Source organism: Sorex araneus, chromosome 9, assembly GCF_027595985.1.
Source record: "Sorex araneus isolate mSorAra2 chromosome 9, mSorAra2.pri, whole genome shotgun sequence".
Taxonomy (NCBI): domain Eukaryota; kingdom Metazoa; phylum Chordata; class Mammalia; order Eulipotyphla; family Soricidae; genus Sorex; species Sorex araneus.
The window spans coordinates 21,240,219-21,256,962 of NC_073310.1; the positions used below are offsets into that span (position 1 = coordinate 21,240,219).

General features: G+C 41.3%; 1 gene segment (V, D, J or C); it reads left to right on the forward strand.

Annotated features, from left to right (window-relative positions):
- Window positions 1-593: 593 nt before the first annotated feature.
- Window positions 594-12,484, forward strand: LOC129407005 (Ig lambda-2 chain V region-like; the record flags this gene model as incomplete). The annotated part of the segment is given in 3 exon segments: window positions 594-639; window positions 746-1,054; window positions 12,222-12,484. Coding segments are annotated over 3 exon segments (618 nt in total), but the record flags the coding sequence as incomplete, so codon positions are not given.
- Window positions 12,485-16,744: the final 4,260 nt, after the last annotated feature.

Consider the following 16,744-nt stretch of genomic DNA (forward strand, 5'->3'; position numbering starts at 1 on the left):
TTACATGTGAGATCATCAATTACCCCTATGGCAAAGTATCCACATTAGTCCATGAGTTTCTCAGGAACTTGCAGCAATTAACAGAGAAGAATCCTAGACCTCAGAGCCTCTGCTCAACAGAGTTGTCTAAGGAAAGTGGAGGAGGATAAAGAAGAAGAATAGTGCTGATGCTTGCAGATTCCCCTTTCACAAAACTCATTCATCCAGTTTCTGCCTGGGGAATCACAGGGACTGAATTTAGATTGTTGGAGACTTAAAACCTTCAGATCTGAGCAAAGAAATTGGAAACTAGAAAAAAAAAACAAGCCAAGCAATAATGAATCTTCTCATCAGTGGACACTAGGGGGGGCAGTGTGCCATATTCTGAGAGCAAGTTCTCCAATGAAATGCAGCTGCAGACCCTAGGGCCCTCTAGTACATGTCACTAACATGGAGCAACTCAGAAACTGCCATGGTCACACTGTTGAGTGACCCTCAGGAACTCATTTGCATGACAGCCCCACCTCCACAGGGGGAAGCAGGTATAAGGAGAGCTTGGAGGCTGGTCCTGAGCTGAGGGGTCTGACAAGTCACAGCCTTGGGTTGTCTCCACCATGGCCTGGGCTCCTCTCCTGCTCACATTTCTGGCTCACTGCACAGGTCAGGGGCACTCTCTGGGTTGGTGGGAGAAAACGGCAAAGGATACTCTGCTGCACTTTTACATCATTGTCTCATCTTAAGCCCTTGGTCTTATATCTGTTTTCAGGGGTCACTTCTCAGAATGTGGTGATTCAAGAATCCTCACTAGCCACAACTCCTGGAGGCACAGTTACACTCACCTGTGGCTCCAGTACTGGGGCTGTCACCACCAGTAATTATGCTAATTGGATTCAACAGAAGCCCTACCAGAAACCCTGGGGTCTAATAGGTGGAACCAGTAATAGGCTTCCAGATGTACCTGCCAGATTCTCTGGCTCCCTGCTTGGAAACAAGGCAGTCCTCACCATCACTGGAGCCAAGGAAGAGGATGAGGCTGAGTATTTCTGTGCTCTGTGGTTCAGCAACCATTTCCACAGTGACAGATGCAAGTGGGGAAGTGAGACATAAACCTGGGGCTAAGCTTTATCTTTTGCTGCTGAGTACAGCAGATCCTGTAATGAAGTAATCTATTTCAAGGTTTTCTCTGCATTTTTGATGAAAAATAACAACTATTCCTGCAAACTTTCAAATAAACAAATTTATTCCACGTTATGATCAATTTCTTCACTTAAACACTGGTTTCCTAGTTCCTGAATTCTCATTAAGTTAGGATTTACTCTATTTCTTTTTTTTTTTTTTTGGTATACAAGCTGATCACAGGGTCTAGGAATTTTCCAGGTATGCACAGGTAATATTATTGGGGTAAAGTCAATTATATTTTCTCCATATGCAGCATCACTAACAATGTTCATTCACATTAAGAGTAAGGAATTAAACAATATTTTATGAATTTATAACATCACTGAAAAGCTTTTTATACAGTGTACGTGTTGCTCTAAACTAGTATACTTAAATAAAACATAACCAGATGGAATATTTAAAAATTAATTCCATTTATATTCTGTTATCATTAAAGTCCAGAAAATCATTGATAAATACTTATGAAATTAATGATCATTTGCTCTGAAAAATTACAAACAACATTGTGAATTGAGGAAGTTACCATGGGACACTGATACTTTAGACTTCAGAGTTTTGGGTTTTTTTGTTTTATTTTGTTTTGGCGGCCACACACAGCAATGCTTAGGGGTTGCTGCTAGCTGTGCACTCAGGAATTCCTCCTTATGTTCTGAAAGATGACAGTTGATGTTTCTTTGGATGAAGCCAGAGTGGGATGTATACACTTTATCAATATAATAACCTACAACCGGGATTTTTGAAATTTAATTTAGAACATTTGTTTTAACATTCAAAATTATAGGTTAGTCAGAGAGATAGTTCGGTAGGTTATGTGCATTCTTTTCATGCCAGAAACATTGGTAAATTCTCCAGGATAGCATGTTCTTTGAGCCTTCCGGGGTGACTTCCAAGCACAAAGCTGTTGTTGCCCACAAATCCAACAGAAATATAGTTAGATGTATATAAACTCAATTCTTTTGAAAATTATTTATTTGAGTATTTAATATTTTATTATTTATTTTCAAAAATATGATATTTATTTTTCTAAAATATTATGAAAAAATATTTTTGTTTGTTTTTGAGCCACACTCACTAGTTGTCAGAGATCTGCACAGAGGGATCACTCCTGGTGTCCTCAGAGCCCATATGAAATGCCAGAGATTAGAGCCTGGGTTGGCCACATTCAAGAAAATGGTAGGAGACTACAGAATTGTCTAGAAGAAACCTGAAAGCCTGTGTAACATCTCCTGAGCAAGCACACTGACTCAGACAAGGACCAGGGCTTGTCTGTACCACCATTCTAGCCCCTTATGAAAATCATTGAAATGAAATTTGACCATGTAATCTTGAGACTTCTCTAAGTACCCTCATGATATCTTCTATATTTTATGCAAATCTATAAACTTGCTCTATATGGCTTTTCATATCTTTTACTGCTGCTTATTTTTATCTAATATACAATTCTGTATCTTACTTGAAATATTATTTGTAATCTAGTCTATGAGCTCTTTTTAGATTTTATTTTCATTTCAGTTTCTTCAAATTCAATTAGCAGGGTCACTGTGGAACTACCTGTGCTTCTTTATCTGTTCAGTGAGATCAGTAAACTTGGTGTCTGGGCTGGTGGCTGTTCCCTGTGCCCTCACTGACGAGACTCTGCAGCTGCACCTTCTCTGGCCCATCAGAGTCGCTGAGCATGAACTGTAGTCTCCATAGGTGCTTCCTGCTGGGCTCGCCCATGGGGGAAAGCAAATCTCCTCACTGCTGACTCTGGGCTGAGATTTGGGTTCCAGATACAGGACTCCGGAGGGTGTAGGTAATTCACTGTATCATTGTCATCTAGTTGTTCATTGATTTACTCGAGCGGGTGCCAATAATGTCTCCATTTGTTCCAGCCCTGAGATTTAAGCAGCCTCTCCTTACTCATTTTTCCCAATGATTACAGGGTCAGAAGAATGAGACCTGTTATTGATACTGTATTTGGCATATCGAATACGCCATGCGGAGCTTATCAGGCTCTTCTGTGGTCCAAAAGATAAGAGAGAGAAAGAGAGAGAGAGAGAGAGAGAGAGAGAGAGAGAGAGAGAGAGAGAGAGAAACAGAAAATGAAACTGTCTGAAAAAGAGCAGAGGCCTCCTGTCCCCACTGTCCACAGCCCCCAAAAGCCGTGGGTAATTAAGGATGGAAAATTGTTTGCATAGATAGTCCTTACATTGACATAGAGTGAAGAAGAAAAGGAGACCTGGGTAGAAATTCTCAAAGGTGGGGTCAGGGATCTTTATGTACCAGGGCCCGGGCTCCTCTCCTAATCGTGTGCCTCTCTCATTGCACAGGTAGGTCAGACCTGAAGAGCCAGCCCCAACATACCCCACAACCTAAATATTATTTCTCCTATCCCAATTTTGAAGAAAAGCTTCCATAATGGCCAACTGAAGGAACAAGATTGTGATGGAAGATAACACATACAGGAAAATTCAGGAATACATTTGCAGATCAACTCAGAAAAAAATTAGTCATATCCAATGTGGGGCTGGAGTGATAGCACAGCGGTGGGTGTTCACCTTTCCTGTGGCCGACCTGTGCTCATTTCCTCCACTACTCTCAGAGATCCCGGCAAGCTACCGAGAGTATCTCCCGCATGGCAGAGCCTGGCACCTAAACGTGGCTTATTGGATACACCAAGAACACATACATGAAAGCTTGTAACTATCTCAAGGTGATTCAATAATATTTAAAAATCAAAGTGGGGAGGGGGTAATCGGGGTAGAGGGAAGAGGAAGTAGAGAAATTCAGTCTGTGGTGATGGGTGAGATTCTCAGAATTGGAACTAAAGTTCTGGGGTCCAATTTTCTTCCTCCTGCCACTGGGCAGCCCTAGTAGATCTCAAGCCCTGGGTGTGATTTAGTTGGGTTTTTAATTAGCGCCTTCTCTAGCCAACTCTTAATTGCTTGAATGCTCCATGAATTTAGATTTTGCTTTGTAAATTTGTTGTTGCTCTGACTTATTGTATATGCCTTAAGTATTGACCCGCATGTTTTGTTACTTAAATAAATATTAAAATACTGTTATATGAAAAAAAAATTTAAAAAAAGAACAGTAACAATAAGTCTCACAATGAGAGACATTACTGGTGCCCGCTCTAACAAATAGATGAGCAACAGGATAACAGTGACAGTGACATCCAACGTGATAATTTAATTGACTAAAAAGCCTGAACCTACTTGCTGGAAAATAAAATTGTTTATTTGATCATTTTCATTTCTTCTGAATAATCACGTATGTTAAAACTAACCAAAACATAAATGAACCAAACAAAGAATATCCCTCAGATTCTTTAGCAAATTTTTCGAAAGTTGACCAATTATAAATAAACACAAAATACAAATCTATTTAAAATCAGTAGAAATAATAAGGCAAGAAAATAGGAATTAACTTTAAAAATAGAGTTAACACATTGCTAGTTATTCACAATATAAGGAAGAAACACAAGAACTTATGACCTAAATAATTAGGGAATTATAAAGTAAAAAATAAATTGGATATCACCATACAAAAATAGAAATAGAATAGAAAATGTTTCAGTGTGCTGACAACTATTTGAAAATGGAAAGATGGAAAAATTGTAACAGTAACTAAAGTATATACCCAATAACCAAATGATCAAGATTAATATAATACCTAATTATAGGTAAAAGGCAAAACATACATAAGAAATCTTTCTATATATTTTTTTTAATTTTATTTATTTTTAATTAGAGAATCACCGTGAGGGTACAGTTACAGATTTATACACTTTTGTGCTTATACTTCCCTCATACAAAGTTCGGGAACCCATCCCTTCACCAGTGCCCATTCTCCACCACCCGTAAACCCAGCATCCCTCCCACCCTCCCCAATCCCATCTCCCCCCCACCCCACCCTGCCACTGTGGCAAGGCATTCCCTTCTGTTTTCTCTCTCTAATTAGCTGTTGTGGTTTGCAATAAAGGTGTTGAGTGGCCGCTGTGCTCAGTCTCTAGCCCTCATTCAGCCCGCAACTCCCTTCCCCCACATGGCCTTCGACTACAATGTAGTTGGTGATCGCTTCTCTGAGTTGACCTTTCCCCGGAACGTGAGGCCAGCCTCGAAGCCATGGAGTCAACCTCCTGGTACTTATTTCTACAGTTCTTGGGTGTTAGTCTCCCACTCTGTTATTCTATATACCATAGATGAGTGCAATCTTTCTATGTCTGTCTCTCTCTTTCTGACTCATTTCACTCAGCATGAAACTTTTCATGCCCATCCACTTAACTACAAAATTCTTGACCTCCTTTTTTCTAACAGCTGCATAGTATTCCATTGTATAGATGTACCAAAGTTTCCTCAACCAGTCATCCGTTCTGGGGCATTCGGGTTTTTTCCAGATTCTGGCTATTGTAAACAGTGCTGCGATGAACATACATGTGCAGATGTTGTTTCGATTGTACTTTTTTGCCTCTCTGGGATATATTCCCAGCAGTGGTATTGCTGGGTCAAATGGGAATTCAATATCTAATTTTTTGAGAATCGTCCAAATTGTTTTCCAGAAGGGCTGAACCAGTCGGCATTCCCACCAGCAGTGAAGAAGGGTCCCTTTCTCCCCACATCCTCTCCAACAGCGGTTGCTTTTGTTCTTTTGGATGTGTGCTAGTCTCTGTGGTGTGAGGTGGTATCTCATGGTTGTTTTGATCTGCATCTCTCTGATGATTAGTGATGCAGAGCACTTTTTCATGTGCCTTTTGGCCATTCGTATTTCTTCCTTGGTAAAGTTTCTGTTCATTTCTTCGCCCCATTTTTTGATGGGGTTGGATGTTTTCTTCTTGTAGAGTTCAACCAGTGCTTTATATACCATTGATATCAACCCCTTATCTGATGGGTATTGTGTAAATATCCTTTCCCATTCTGTGGATAGTCTTTGGATTCTGGTCAATGTATCTCTTGCGGTGCAGAAGCTTTTTAGTTTAATGTAGTCCCATTTGTTGATCTCTGTTTTTACTAGATTGCTTAGTTCCGTGCCACCTTTGAAGATACCTTTATCTTCAATATCGTGGAGGGTTTCGCCGACATTGTCTTCAATGTACCTTATGGTTTGTGGTCTAATGTTGAGGTCTTTAATCCATTTGGATCTGACTTTTGTGCATGGTGTCAGGTCAAGGTCTAAACCCATTTTTTTGCATGTGGTTGTCCAGTTGTGCCAACACCATTTGTTAAAGAGGCTTTCCTTGCTCCACTTCACATCTCTTGCTCCCTTATCAAAGATTAGATGGTCATACATTTGGGGTTGTGTGTAGGGATATTCCACCCTGTTCCATTGGTCTACGGCTCTGCCTTTGTTCCAGTACCATGCTGTTTTAATTGTTACTGCTTTGTAGTAAACTTTGAGGTTGGGGATGGTGATGCCTCCCATCATCTTTTTCCCAAGAATTGTTTTAGCTATCCTTGGACGTTTGTTATTCCATATGAATTTTAGGATTGCTTGATCCATTTCTTTGAAGAGTGTCATGGGTATATTTATAGGGATCGCATTGAATCTGTATAATGCTTTAGGGAGTATTGCCATTTTGACAACATTGATTCTCCCTATCCACGAGCAGGGTATATGTTTCCATTTCCTCATGTCCTCTTTGATTTCATGGAGTAGCGTTATGTAGTTTTCTTTGTAAAGGTCTTTTACTTCCTTGGTTAAGCTGATTCCGAGGTACTTGATTTTCTGGGGCACGATTGTGAATGGGATTGCTTTTTTCATGTCCCTTTCCTCTGCCTCATTGTTTGCATATATGAAGGCCATGGATTTTTGGGTATTGATTTTGTAGCCTGCAACTTTACTGTATAAGTCTATTGAGAAATCTTTCTATATTTTTTTGCTTCTTTTCTGCAAATATAAAATTCTCACAGAAAAATATCCCCATCATGAACATAGAGAAAAGAAAAAAAAGGTATTCTTTTTTTAAAAAATGTTCCGTGTGCACTGGAAAAGAATGTGTAATCTTTCTTTTGGGGGTGTAAAGCCCTGTACAGGTCTATTAGGCCTCTCTCTTCCATTTCTTCTTTCAGAGTCAGTGTTTCCTTGCTGAGTTTTGTTCTTGTTGATCTATCCAGAGGTGATAGGGGGATATTGAAGTCTCCAATTACTATTGTGCTGTTAGTGATGTCCTCTTTGAGGTCTGTAAGGAGTTGTTTTAAATATTTAGCCGGTCGTTCATTGGGTGCGTATATGTTTAAGAGTGTGATTTCCTCCTGTTGCACATATCCCTTGATGAATAGAAAGTGGCCTTCGCTGTCCCTTCTAATCTTTTGTCAACCTGAAATCTATATTGTCGGATACTAGGATGGCCACTCCAGCTTTTTTAAGGGAGTTGTTTGCTTGCAGGATTGTTTTCCATCCTATGACTTTGAGTCTGTGTTTACTCTGTTTGTTCAGGTGTGTTTCTTGTAAACAGCAGAATGTTGGGTTTAATTTCCGGATCCATTTTGCCACTCTGTGTTTCCAGGCAAATGTTTGCTTACAGTTCCTAGGGCAGTTTATTGGCCCATTTGGTGACAGTTTCCTGCCCAGCGGGAGGTCGTGAACAAAACCTTTTTCAAAGCAGTCAAACAGTTACAAAGGAAAATTGCACGTTCCCCTGGAGATCTCTCCGGCCCATGGAGAGACAACAGTGGAAAGCGCTCCTAATTGGATGGGTTCTATGAGCGGTCCCGATCTGAAAATGAAACTGGTGAGGATAGTAAATAGGGGGCTCAAGATGATAAGTACTGATCAAGAGCGTCTTTATTAACAGCCATGCTGGTTTTATACCTTTCTTAGCAGAGGGTTGGTACATAAGTTGTCAATCATCAGGGAAGTGTCTTCTCAGACCAAATAAGGAAAAGTTCGGGGCGTACTTTGGTGGGCTTACAGTATTCTCCAAGAGTAGGTTGAGAAATAGTGGGGAGGGGAAGACAAGGGTTTATCTGGCAGGAGCATCTGTCAGGAGTAATGTACAAGGCTTTTAGTGTAAAGGAAGGCATTCTACTTTATGAGCCTTTTGGGGTCTCGAGGTTACCTGCCCTGGGCTACTTTTACTTCTTGAGTTTAGCTATTTCCTTTGTCACAAGGGCACCTGTGCCTCAGGTTATGCAAAGCTGGTAATAGAATTTTGCGGTTTGTCCAGGGTAAAGGTTTCGGGGTCCTCTTTTGTTCAGGGTCCTGAACAGTCCCCAACAAAATATTTAACCCTTAACCTGCCCTCCTCTTCATGACCATGCTCAGGTAATATTCCTGTTTCTGTACTCAGGAATTAATACTGACAGGTAGAGGAGACCATATAGGTTGCCAGGGATAGAACCTGGGTCAGGTGCGTTCAGTTAGGGCAAGGTCCTTACCCACTCTACTGTCTCTCCAGCCCCATGACACTTTTAAAGTGAACAAGGCCTACAGCAAAACCAGACTGTATGAACCCCAGAAAATCTAATCTCTTTGGTCTGATCTATAAGTGCCAACACGTGCTTCCTCCTAAGGGACTAACATAGCTCCCAACCATCCCAGGATTCCCCCTCCCAGCAAAGCTAGTCTTTAATTGAAGAGACAATTGGGAGAGGGCATGTATGCTAAAGGACTCAGGTTTTCAGCAAGCACACCCAACAATAACACTTCCCTCAGGGCCAGAGGAACAAGAAAGAGGCCCCACAGGTCAAGAGTCAACTATGGGGTCAGTATGTCCTTGAAAGTCATACTATGAGTAAACTCCTCTCTTCTTTCTTCTTGTCCTCCTCTTCCTTACTCACTCACACAGTTTGTGGAGATTTCAGTGACGAGAACTTGGAGGATTTCTCTTGACTTCAATCTTCATTCCTGACATGCTTCTGTTTCCATTTCAGGATCCAATTCTCAGGCTGTGGTGAATCAGCCTTCACTGACCATGAACACAGAAGAGACAGTCATTCTCACATGTGGTCTCAGCATTGAAGCAGTCACTGATGGTCAGTATTCATACTGGTTTCAACAGAAGATTGGTCAAGCTCCCAAGACACTAATTTACAACATATCCAAAAGACCGCTGGGCTCTGGTCTGATTCTCTGTCTCTCTCCTTGAGAACTAAGCTATTCTCACACTTTCCTGGTCCCAGACAAAGAAGTGATGCACAGCAGGGAAAACTTGTCTCTGTGTTCTCTACATGCTTCTAGATTGTTCAATATTTGTAGAAATGAAAACATTGTTTAAAAAATGGATGCTCAGGGCCGGAGCGATAGCACAGCGGGTAGGGCGTTTGCCTTGCACACGGCCGACCCGGGTTCGATTCCCAGCATCCCATATGGTCCCCTGAGCATGGCCAGGGGTAATTCCTGAGTGCAGAGCCAGGAGTAACCCCTGTGCATAGCCAGGTGTGACCCAAAAAGAAAGAAAAAAAGAAAAAGAAAAACTGGGTTGATATTTGTGCTACCTGCCAAGGGACAGGCTTTTCATGAGTATTTAGGGATCTTACAGTGTGGGCTGGCTGACTTAGTTCTTTTGGGATATCTATTTGACCATTTAAGATAGGTATTGACCATTCTCTCTTAGTGTCAAAACACTCTAGCTCTGCAGTGGAACATTTGTCTTGGGAAATTTCAAACTTCCCTTCCTCAAAAAGGTGAACTCAAGACGGGAGAGGATGCTTAAAGTGTGGAATGGAGACAGCTAAAAACGAATTGGTAACATCAATCGCTAATGAGAAACTGAGGCTCCCTCTTTCATTTTCCCCTCTCAAAGAAAAAGATTCTGAGTGCAGTCAGGAAATGGATCATCAAATTGCTCAAGGTACTTCTTGCTTATGGGCATCAATAGTACAGTGAAGGTGTCTTCGGAAGAAGGATGTGGGGAGGTCGTCAGTAACAAGCCTCAGTTCCTTGCGTCTGGTTGCACATTAGTCACCTTCTGTAATTTAATGGCCTCAAACATAGAGGAAACAAATTTGACAAGAAGGTTATAAGACCAGATCCTGTTGTAGTCAGAAGCCAACCATGGATTCAAGAAATCAGGACCTAAGAGAGCCAAGACTAAGCATTTTCTATGGAAATCATGCCTGAGAAGCCTGTTCCCACTAGGGGGTCTTTCAGTGACTTGAAGATTGGTCTGTATTTGTATAAATTTGTTCACAAAGGAGCAAAAAACCTTTCGAAGCATAGCACACCAATGATGGGCTGACGTGACCTCACCTTTAGGCAATGGGTAAAATATTTTGAGGTCAAAGGCCAATTATTCCCAAGGTAATGGAGGGCATTAGAAATTTTTTAAAAAAATTCATGATACTGGAATGTAGCCATACAAACAGGGAGAGGAAGCTGAGATGATAATTTTCAAATCATGTCTATTCCAGGTGGCGTCAGGAAATATAACTTAAAATATTGTGAATGAGAGTCAAGTTTTGTGAGCTGTACAATAGGTATGTGCCAATAGTTTTAATGTGGGAAAATAATGAAAAACTTTAAGAAAAGCTTGCATAATGCTAGTCTCCCCTTGAATGCCTCAGACCCAATAGATGAGGTTATTTGACTCCTCCAACTCCAGGGGTTCAGTAGCAGCAACCTCAAGTAATTTAGGTAGAGGTGAGATGCTCCGCCCCAGGACATACAGGACTCAAAGTGCCGTGGCCCTCGCAGCCAACTTGAACCTCGGCCAGAGAGAGAGAATGAGAGTTGAGTGGGCTAGGGAGGACTGCATGCAATATGCAGCATACAGCAAGTTTATTGAAATCCAAGCGGGCTTATATAGTCTTATTTTAGCAACGATCAGCAGGTTACATAAGTGGTATAAACATTATTAAGTGGTAAGAGCATCTTTATTTTTGCCAATCTTACTTGTTTTACAGTTCCTTCTTTCAGCCGTGAGAAACATGGGAATGTTTTCTTGAGAAAATCTCAGATGTGGCCTTGAGCATGGCCATGGCAGACACGAGCCAATCCTCCCTTCAGCCTCCTCTCGAGTCCAGCTGCCAGAGCATGGTGGCCCTTCAACTTTTCTCTCTAGGCAGGTCGCCAGAGCATGGTGGCCCTTCTGCCGCCTATCAAGGTTGGCTGTCAGGGGATGACTCGCTCTCATGCCATGTTTCTCCATACTCATTCCCGTTTACAGGAACTAAGGTAGGGAGTGCCTAGGACCCCTCCTCACCCAATCCCTGCTTACAGGGACAGATGCAGAGGGTGCCCAGGCCCCTCGCCAACATCAAAGGACTTCAAATTCTCTTTTATCTACAATAGATTTTGTTTTGCTTTCATTTAAGAACTGAGAACTAAATAGTACTCAGCTGTAAAAGGCACAGGTGGCAGAGAAGCATTACACGTGACATCATCAATTACCCAAATGGCAAAGTATCCACATTAGTCCATGAGTTTTTCAGGAACTTGCAGCAATTAACAGGAAACAATCCTGTAGCTCAGAGCTTCAGCTCAACAGAGTTGTCTAAGGAAAGTGGAGGAGGATAAAGAAGAAGAAGAATGCTGATGTGTGCAGATTCCCCTTTCATAAAACTCATTCATCCGGTTCCTGCGTGGGGAATCACAGAGACCGAATTTAGATTGTTGGAGACATAAAATCTCCAGATGTGAGAAAAGAAATTGGAAACAAGGAAAAAAAAAGACAAGCAATGGTGAATCTTCTCATCAGTGGACACTAGGGGGGGCAGTGTGCCATATTCTGAGAGCAAGTTCTGCAATGAGCTGTGGCTCCAGACCCTAGGGCCCTCTAGTACATGTCACTGACGTGAAACAACTAAGAAACTCTGCCATGGTCACACTGCTGAGTGACCCTCAGGAACTCATTTGCATGACAGCCCCACCTTCACAGGGGGAAGCAGGTATAAGGAGAACTTGGAGGCTGGTCCTGAGCTGAGGGAGTCTGACACATTACAGCCTTGGGTTGTCTCCACCATGGCCTGGGCTCCTCTCCTGCTCACATTTCTGGCTCACTGCACAGGTCAGGGGGACTCTCTGGGTTGGTGGGAGAAAATGGCAAAGGATACTCTGCTGCACCTTTGTATTATTGTTTTATCCTAAGCCCTTGATCTCACATCTGTTTTCAGGGGTTACTGCTCAGAATGTGGTGATTCAAGAATCCTCACTAGCCACAACTCCTGGAGGCACAGTTACACTCACCTGTGGCTCCAGTACTGGGGCTGTCACCACCAATCACCTTGCCTGTTGGGTTCAACAGAAGCCCTACCAGAAACCCTGGGGTCTAATGGGTGGAACCAGTAATAGATATCCTGATGTTCCTGCCCGATTCTCTGGCTTCCTGCTTGGAAACAAGGCAGTCCTCACCATCACTGGAGCCAAGGAAGAGGACGAGGCTGAGTATTTCTGTGCTCTGTGGTTCAGCAACCATTTCCACAGTGACAGATGGAAGTGGGGAAGTGAGACATAAACCCAGAGCTAAGCTTCAGCTTTTGTTGCTGATTACTGCAGCAAAAGATAGATGACTTCTAGTAAAGTCATCTATTGCTAGGTCTTCTCTATATTGTTAATGAAAAATAACAAATATTCCTGCAAACTTTCAAGTAAACAAAGTTATTCCAGGTCATGATCAATTCCTTCACTTAAATAATGGTGTCCTAGTTCCTGGCTTCTTATTAAGTTAGGATTTACGCTATTTCTTTTTTTTGGCATACAAGCTGATCACAGGAATTTGCCAGGCATGCACAGGTAATGTGATTGGCGTAAAATCGATTACATTTCCTCCATATGCAGCATCACTATCAATGTTCACACACATTATGTGTAAGGAATAAAACAATATTTTATGTATTTATAACATCATTGAAAACTTTTTATATAGTATACATGTTGTTCTAAATTGATACACATTAAATATAACATAATCATATGGAATGTTTAGAAATTAATTCCAATTACATTCTGTCATCAGTAATGTCCAGAAAATCATTTATAATTACTTATGAAATGAATGATCATTTGCTCTGAAAAATTACAAACAACATTGTGAATTGAGGAAGTTACCATGGAACACGGATACTTTTGATTTTTGGGGTTTGGGTTTTGTTTTGTTTTGTTTTGTTTTGGCGGCCACACCCAGCAATGCTTAGGGGTTGCTGCTAGCTGTGCACTCAGGAATTCCTCCTTATGTTCTGAAAGATGACAGTTGATGTTTCTTTGGATGAAGTCACAGTGGGATGTATATACTTTGTCAGTATAATAACCCACCTTTGGAATTTTTAAAATTTAATTTAGAACATTTGTTTTAACATTTAAATTTATAGGTTAGTCAGAGAGATAGTTCAGTAGGTTATGTGCATTCTTATCATGCCAGAAGCATTGGTAAATTCTCCAGGATTGCAGTTCTTTGAGCCTTGCAGACGGGACTTTCAAACACAAAGCGGGGGTTGCCCCAAAATCCAAACAAAAACAAAGTTAGAGGTATAAAAATTTAATTATTTTAAAAATTATTTATTTGAGTATTGAGTATAGTATTATTATGTTTTCAAAAATATGATATACTTTTTTAAAATTTATGAAAAAGGGCTGGAGCGATAACACAGAAGGTAGGGCATTTGCTTTGCACGCGGCCATCTGGGGTCAATTCCTCCATTCCTCTCAGAGAGCCCAGCAAGCTACCGAGAGTGTCCCTCCCGCACTGTAGAGCATGGCAAGCTACCCATGGCATATTCAATAAGCCAAAAACAGTACAACAAGTCTCACGATGGAGATGTTACTGGTGCCTGCTGAAGCAACTCGATGAACAATGGGACAACAGTGCGACGACAGTGCTACAGTTACAAAAAATATTTTTGTTTGTATTTGAGCCACACCCACTAGTGGTCAGAGATCTGTACAGATGGATCACTCCTGGTGTCCTCAGAGACCGTATGAAATGCCAGAGATTAGAGCCTGGGTTGGCCACATTCACGGAAATGGTAGGAAACTACAGAATTGTGTAGACGAAACCTGAAAGCCTGAGTAACATCTCCTGAGCAAGCACACTGACTCAGACAAGGAGCAGGGCTTGTCTGTACCACCATTTGAGCCCCTTATGAAAATCATTGAAATGAAATTTGACCATGTAATCTTGAGACTTCTCTAACTACCCTCATGATATCTTCTACATTTTATGCAAATCTATAAACTTGCTCTACATGGCTTTTCATATCTTTTACTACTGTTTATTTTTATCTAATATACAATTCTGTACCTTACTTGAAATATTATTTGTAATCTAGTCTATGAGCTCTTTTAAGATATTATTTTCATTTCAGTTTTTTCAAATACAATTAGCAGGGTCACTGTGGAACTACCTGTGCTTCTTCTTTATCTGTTCAGTGAGATCAATAAACTTGGTGTCTGGGCCAGGTGGCTGTTCCCTGTGCATTCAGATGAGACTCTGCAGCTGCTCCTTCTCTGGCCTATCAAAGTCACCTGAGCATGGACTTAGTCTTCATAGGTGCTTCCTGCTGGGCTCTCCCACAGGGGAAAGCAAATCATTTTCCTGCTAACTCTGCACTGAGATTTGGACTCATTTAATTAATAGATGGAAACTTGTTTTGCATAGATAGTCCTTACTTTTACATAGGGTGAAGAAGAAAAAGGGACTTGGGTAGAAATTCTCAAAGGTGGGGTCAGGGATCTTTAGCTACCAGGGACCGGGCTCCTCTCCTACTCATGTGCCTCTCATTGCACAGGTAGGGTCAGACCTTAAGAGCTAGCACCAATATACCCCACAACCTATATAATTTTTCCACCCAATTTTTAAGAAAAGTTTCCAAAATGGCCAACTCAAGGAGCAAAATTGTGATGGAAGATAGCACATCCAGGGTAATTCAGGAACACATTTGCAGATCAACTCTGAAAGAATCACTCATACCCAATGTGATGGTTTAATTGGCTGAAAAGCCTGAATCTATTTGCTGGCAAATGAAATTGTTCATTTGTTCATTTTCATTTCTTCTGAATAATCACATATATTATTCACATATGTTACGCTCTGCAGGCAGAAAGGCTCTTGCCCGCCCCCCTGGCTGTCTTCCCCAGGGCCCCTCAGAGGGCATGGGCTCCAGCTTCCCTCCCCACCCCGAGCAGAGCCCCCAGCGGCCGAAGGTCACCGAACCTAGCTACAGCCATACTCGAGGCCCCTCTCCATATGTTCGGACAGGCCTCACGCATGAAGGTACCGGCAGAGGAACCTCAGGTGTGTGTAATCCCATCTAAGGCCAACATCCAGAGAGAGACTTAAAATCAAGGTCCCAGAAGTGATATCCTGTAGCCTACCTACTTCTCCCTCTGGGAGAAACTGGCAATCTTCTGAGAGTTTCCTGCCCACATGGGACAGCCTTGCAAGCTTCCCACGGTGTATTCATATGCTAAATCAGTAACAAGCTGGATCTCATTCCCCTGACCCTGAAAGAGTCCCCAGTGAGACATCATTGGGAGGGCCCAGTCGAGATAGACTTCTAAGATCTCAGGGAAAGGACGAAATGAGAAGTTACAGAGTCTGCTAGAGAAATTGAAGATTAACGGGATTTCGTGATTGTGATCATGAATCACATATATTAAAACTAACCAAAACATAAAGAACCAAATGCAGAATATCCCTCAGATTGTTTAGCAAATTTCTCGAGAGTTGAACCAATAATAAAAAATAAGGCAAGAATACACAAATGACCTTTAAAAATAAGTCTAACACATTGTTGGATATTCACAATATAATATACGAAGTAAACACAGAAACTTATAACCTATATAATTAGGGAATTATAAAGTAAAAAATAAATTAGATATCACCACACAATAGAATAGAAAAAGTTCATTGCATTGACAACTATTTGAAAATGAAAAGATGGAGAAATTGTAACAGCAACTAAAGTAACCAAATGATCAAGATTAACATAATACCTAATTATAGGTAAAAATCAAAACATATGTAAGAAATCTCTATTTTTTTGCATTTTGTCTCTAAATTTAAAATTTTTACAGAAAAAATCCTCATCAAGAACATAGAGAGGCGCTGGAGTGATAGCACAACGGGTAAGGCATTTGCCTTACACGCGGCCGACCCGGGTTCGAATCCCAGCATCCCATATGGTCCCCTGAGCACCGCCAGGGGTAGTTCCTGAGTGCATGAGCCAGGAATGACCCCTGTGCATTGCCGGGTGTGACCCAAAAAGCAAAAAAAAAAAAAAAAAAAAAGAACATAGAGAAAAGAATTAAAATGTATTATTTTTTTCTTCTGCCTGTTTTAAATACTTGCCATATCTAATATTGTACTGCATGCAATCTCATACTAGCCTGTAAACCTTTTTAGCCACGTGGTATTCAGGGCTTATTCCTGGCTGTGTGGCCAGGAATCATTCCTAGCAAGCCTTGAAGACAGTATGAGATACTGGGGATTGAACCCTATTCAGCCACATGCAAGGGAGGTACTCTCTCCACTAAACTATAGCTCAAACCAAGACAAAGACTTTTGACAATAAACATGATGTCACCTTGATAAACACCCAAAACCAATAAAAAATGCTTCAAAGTAAAATGAGTTATGAGTACAAAGAAAGAGGTAATTACATAAGTGATCATTGATAAATGGGTGCAAGGATAGGTAGACACTTAGGCAGAACTGAAAGTTTGAGGA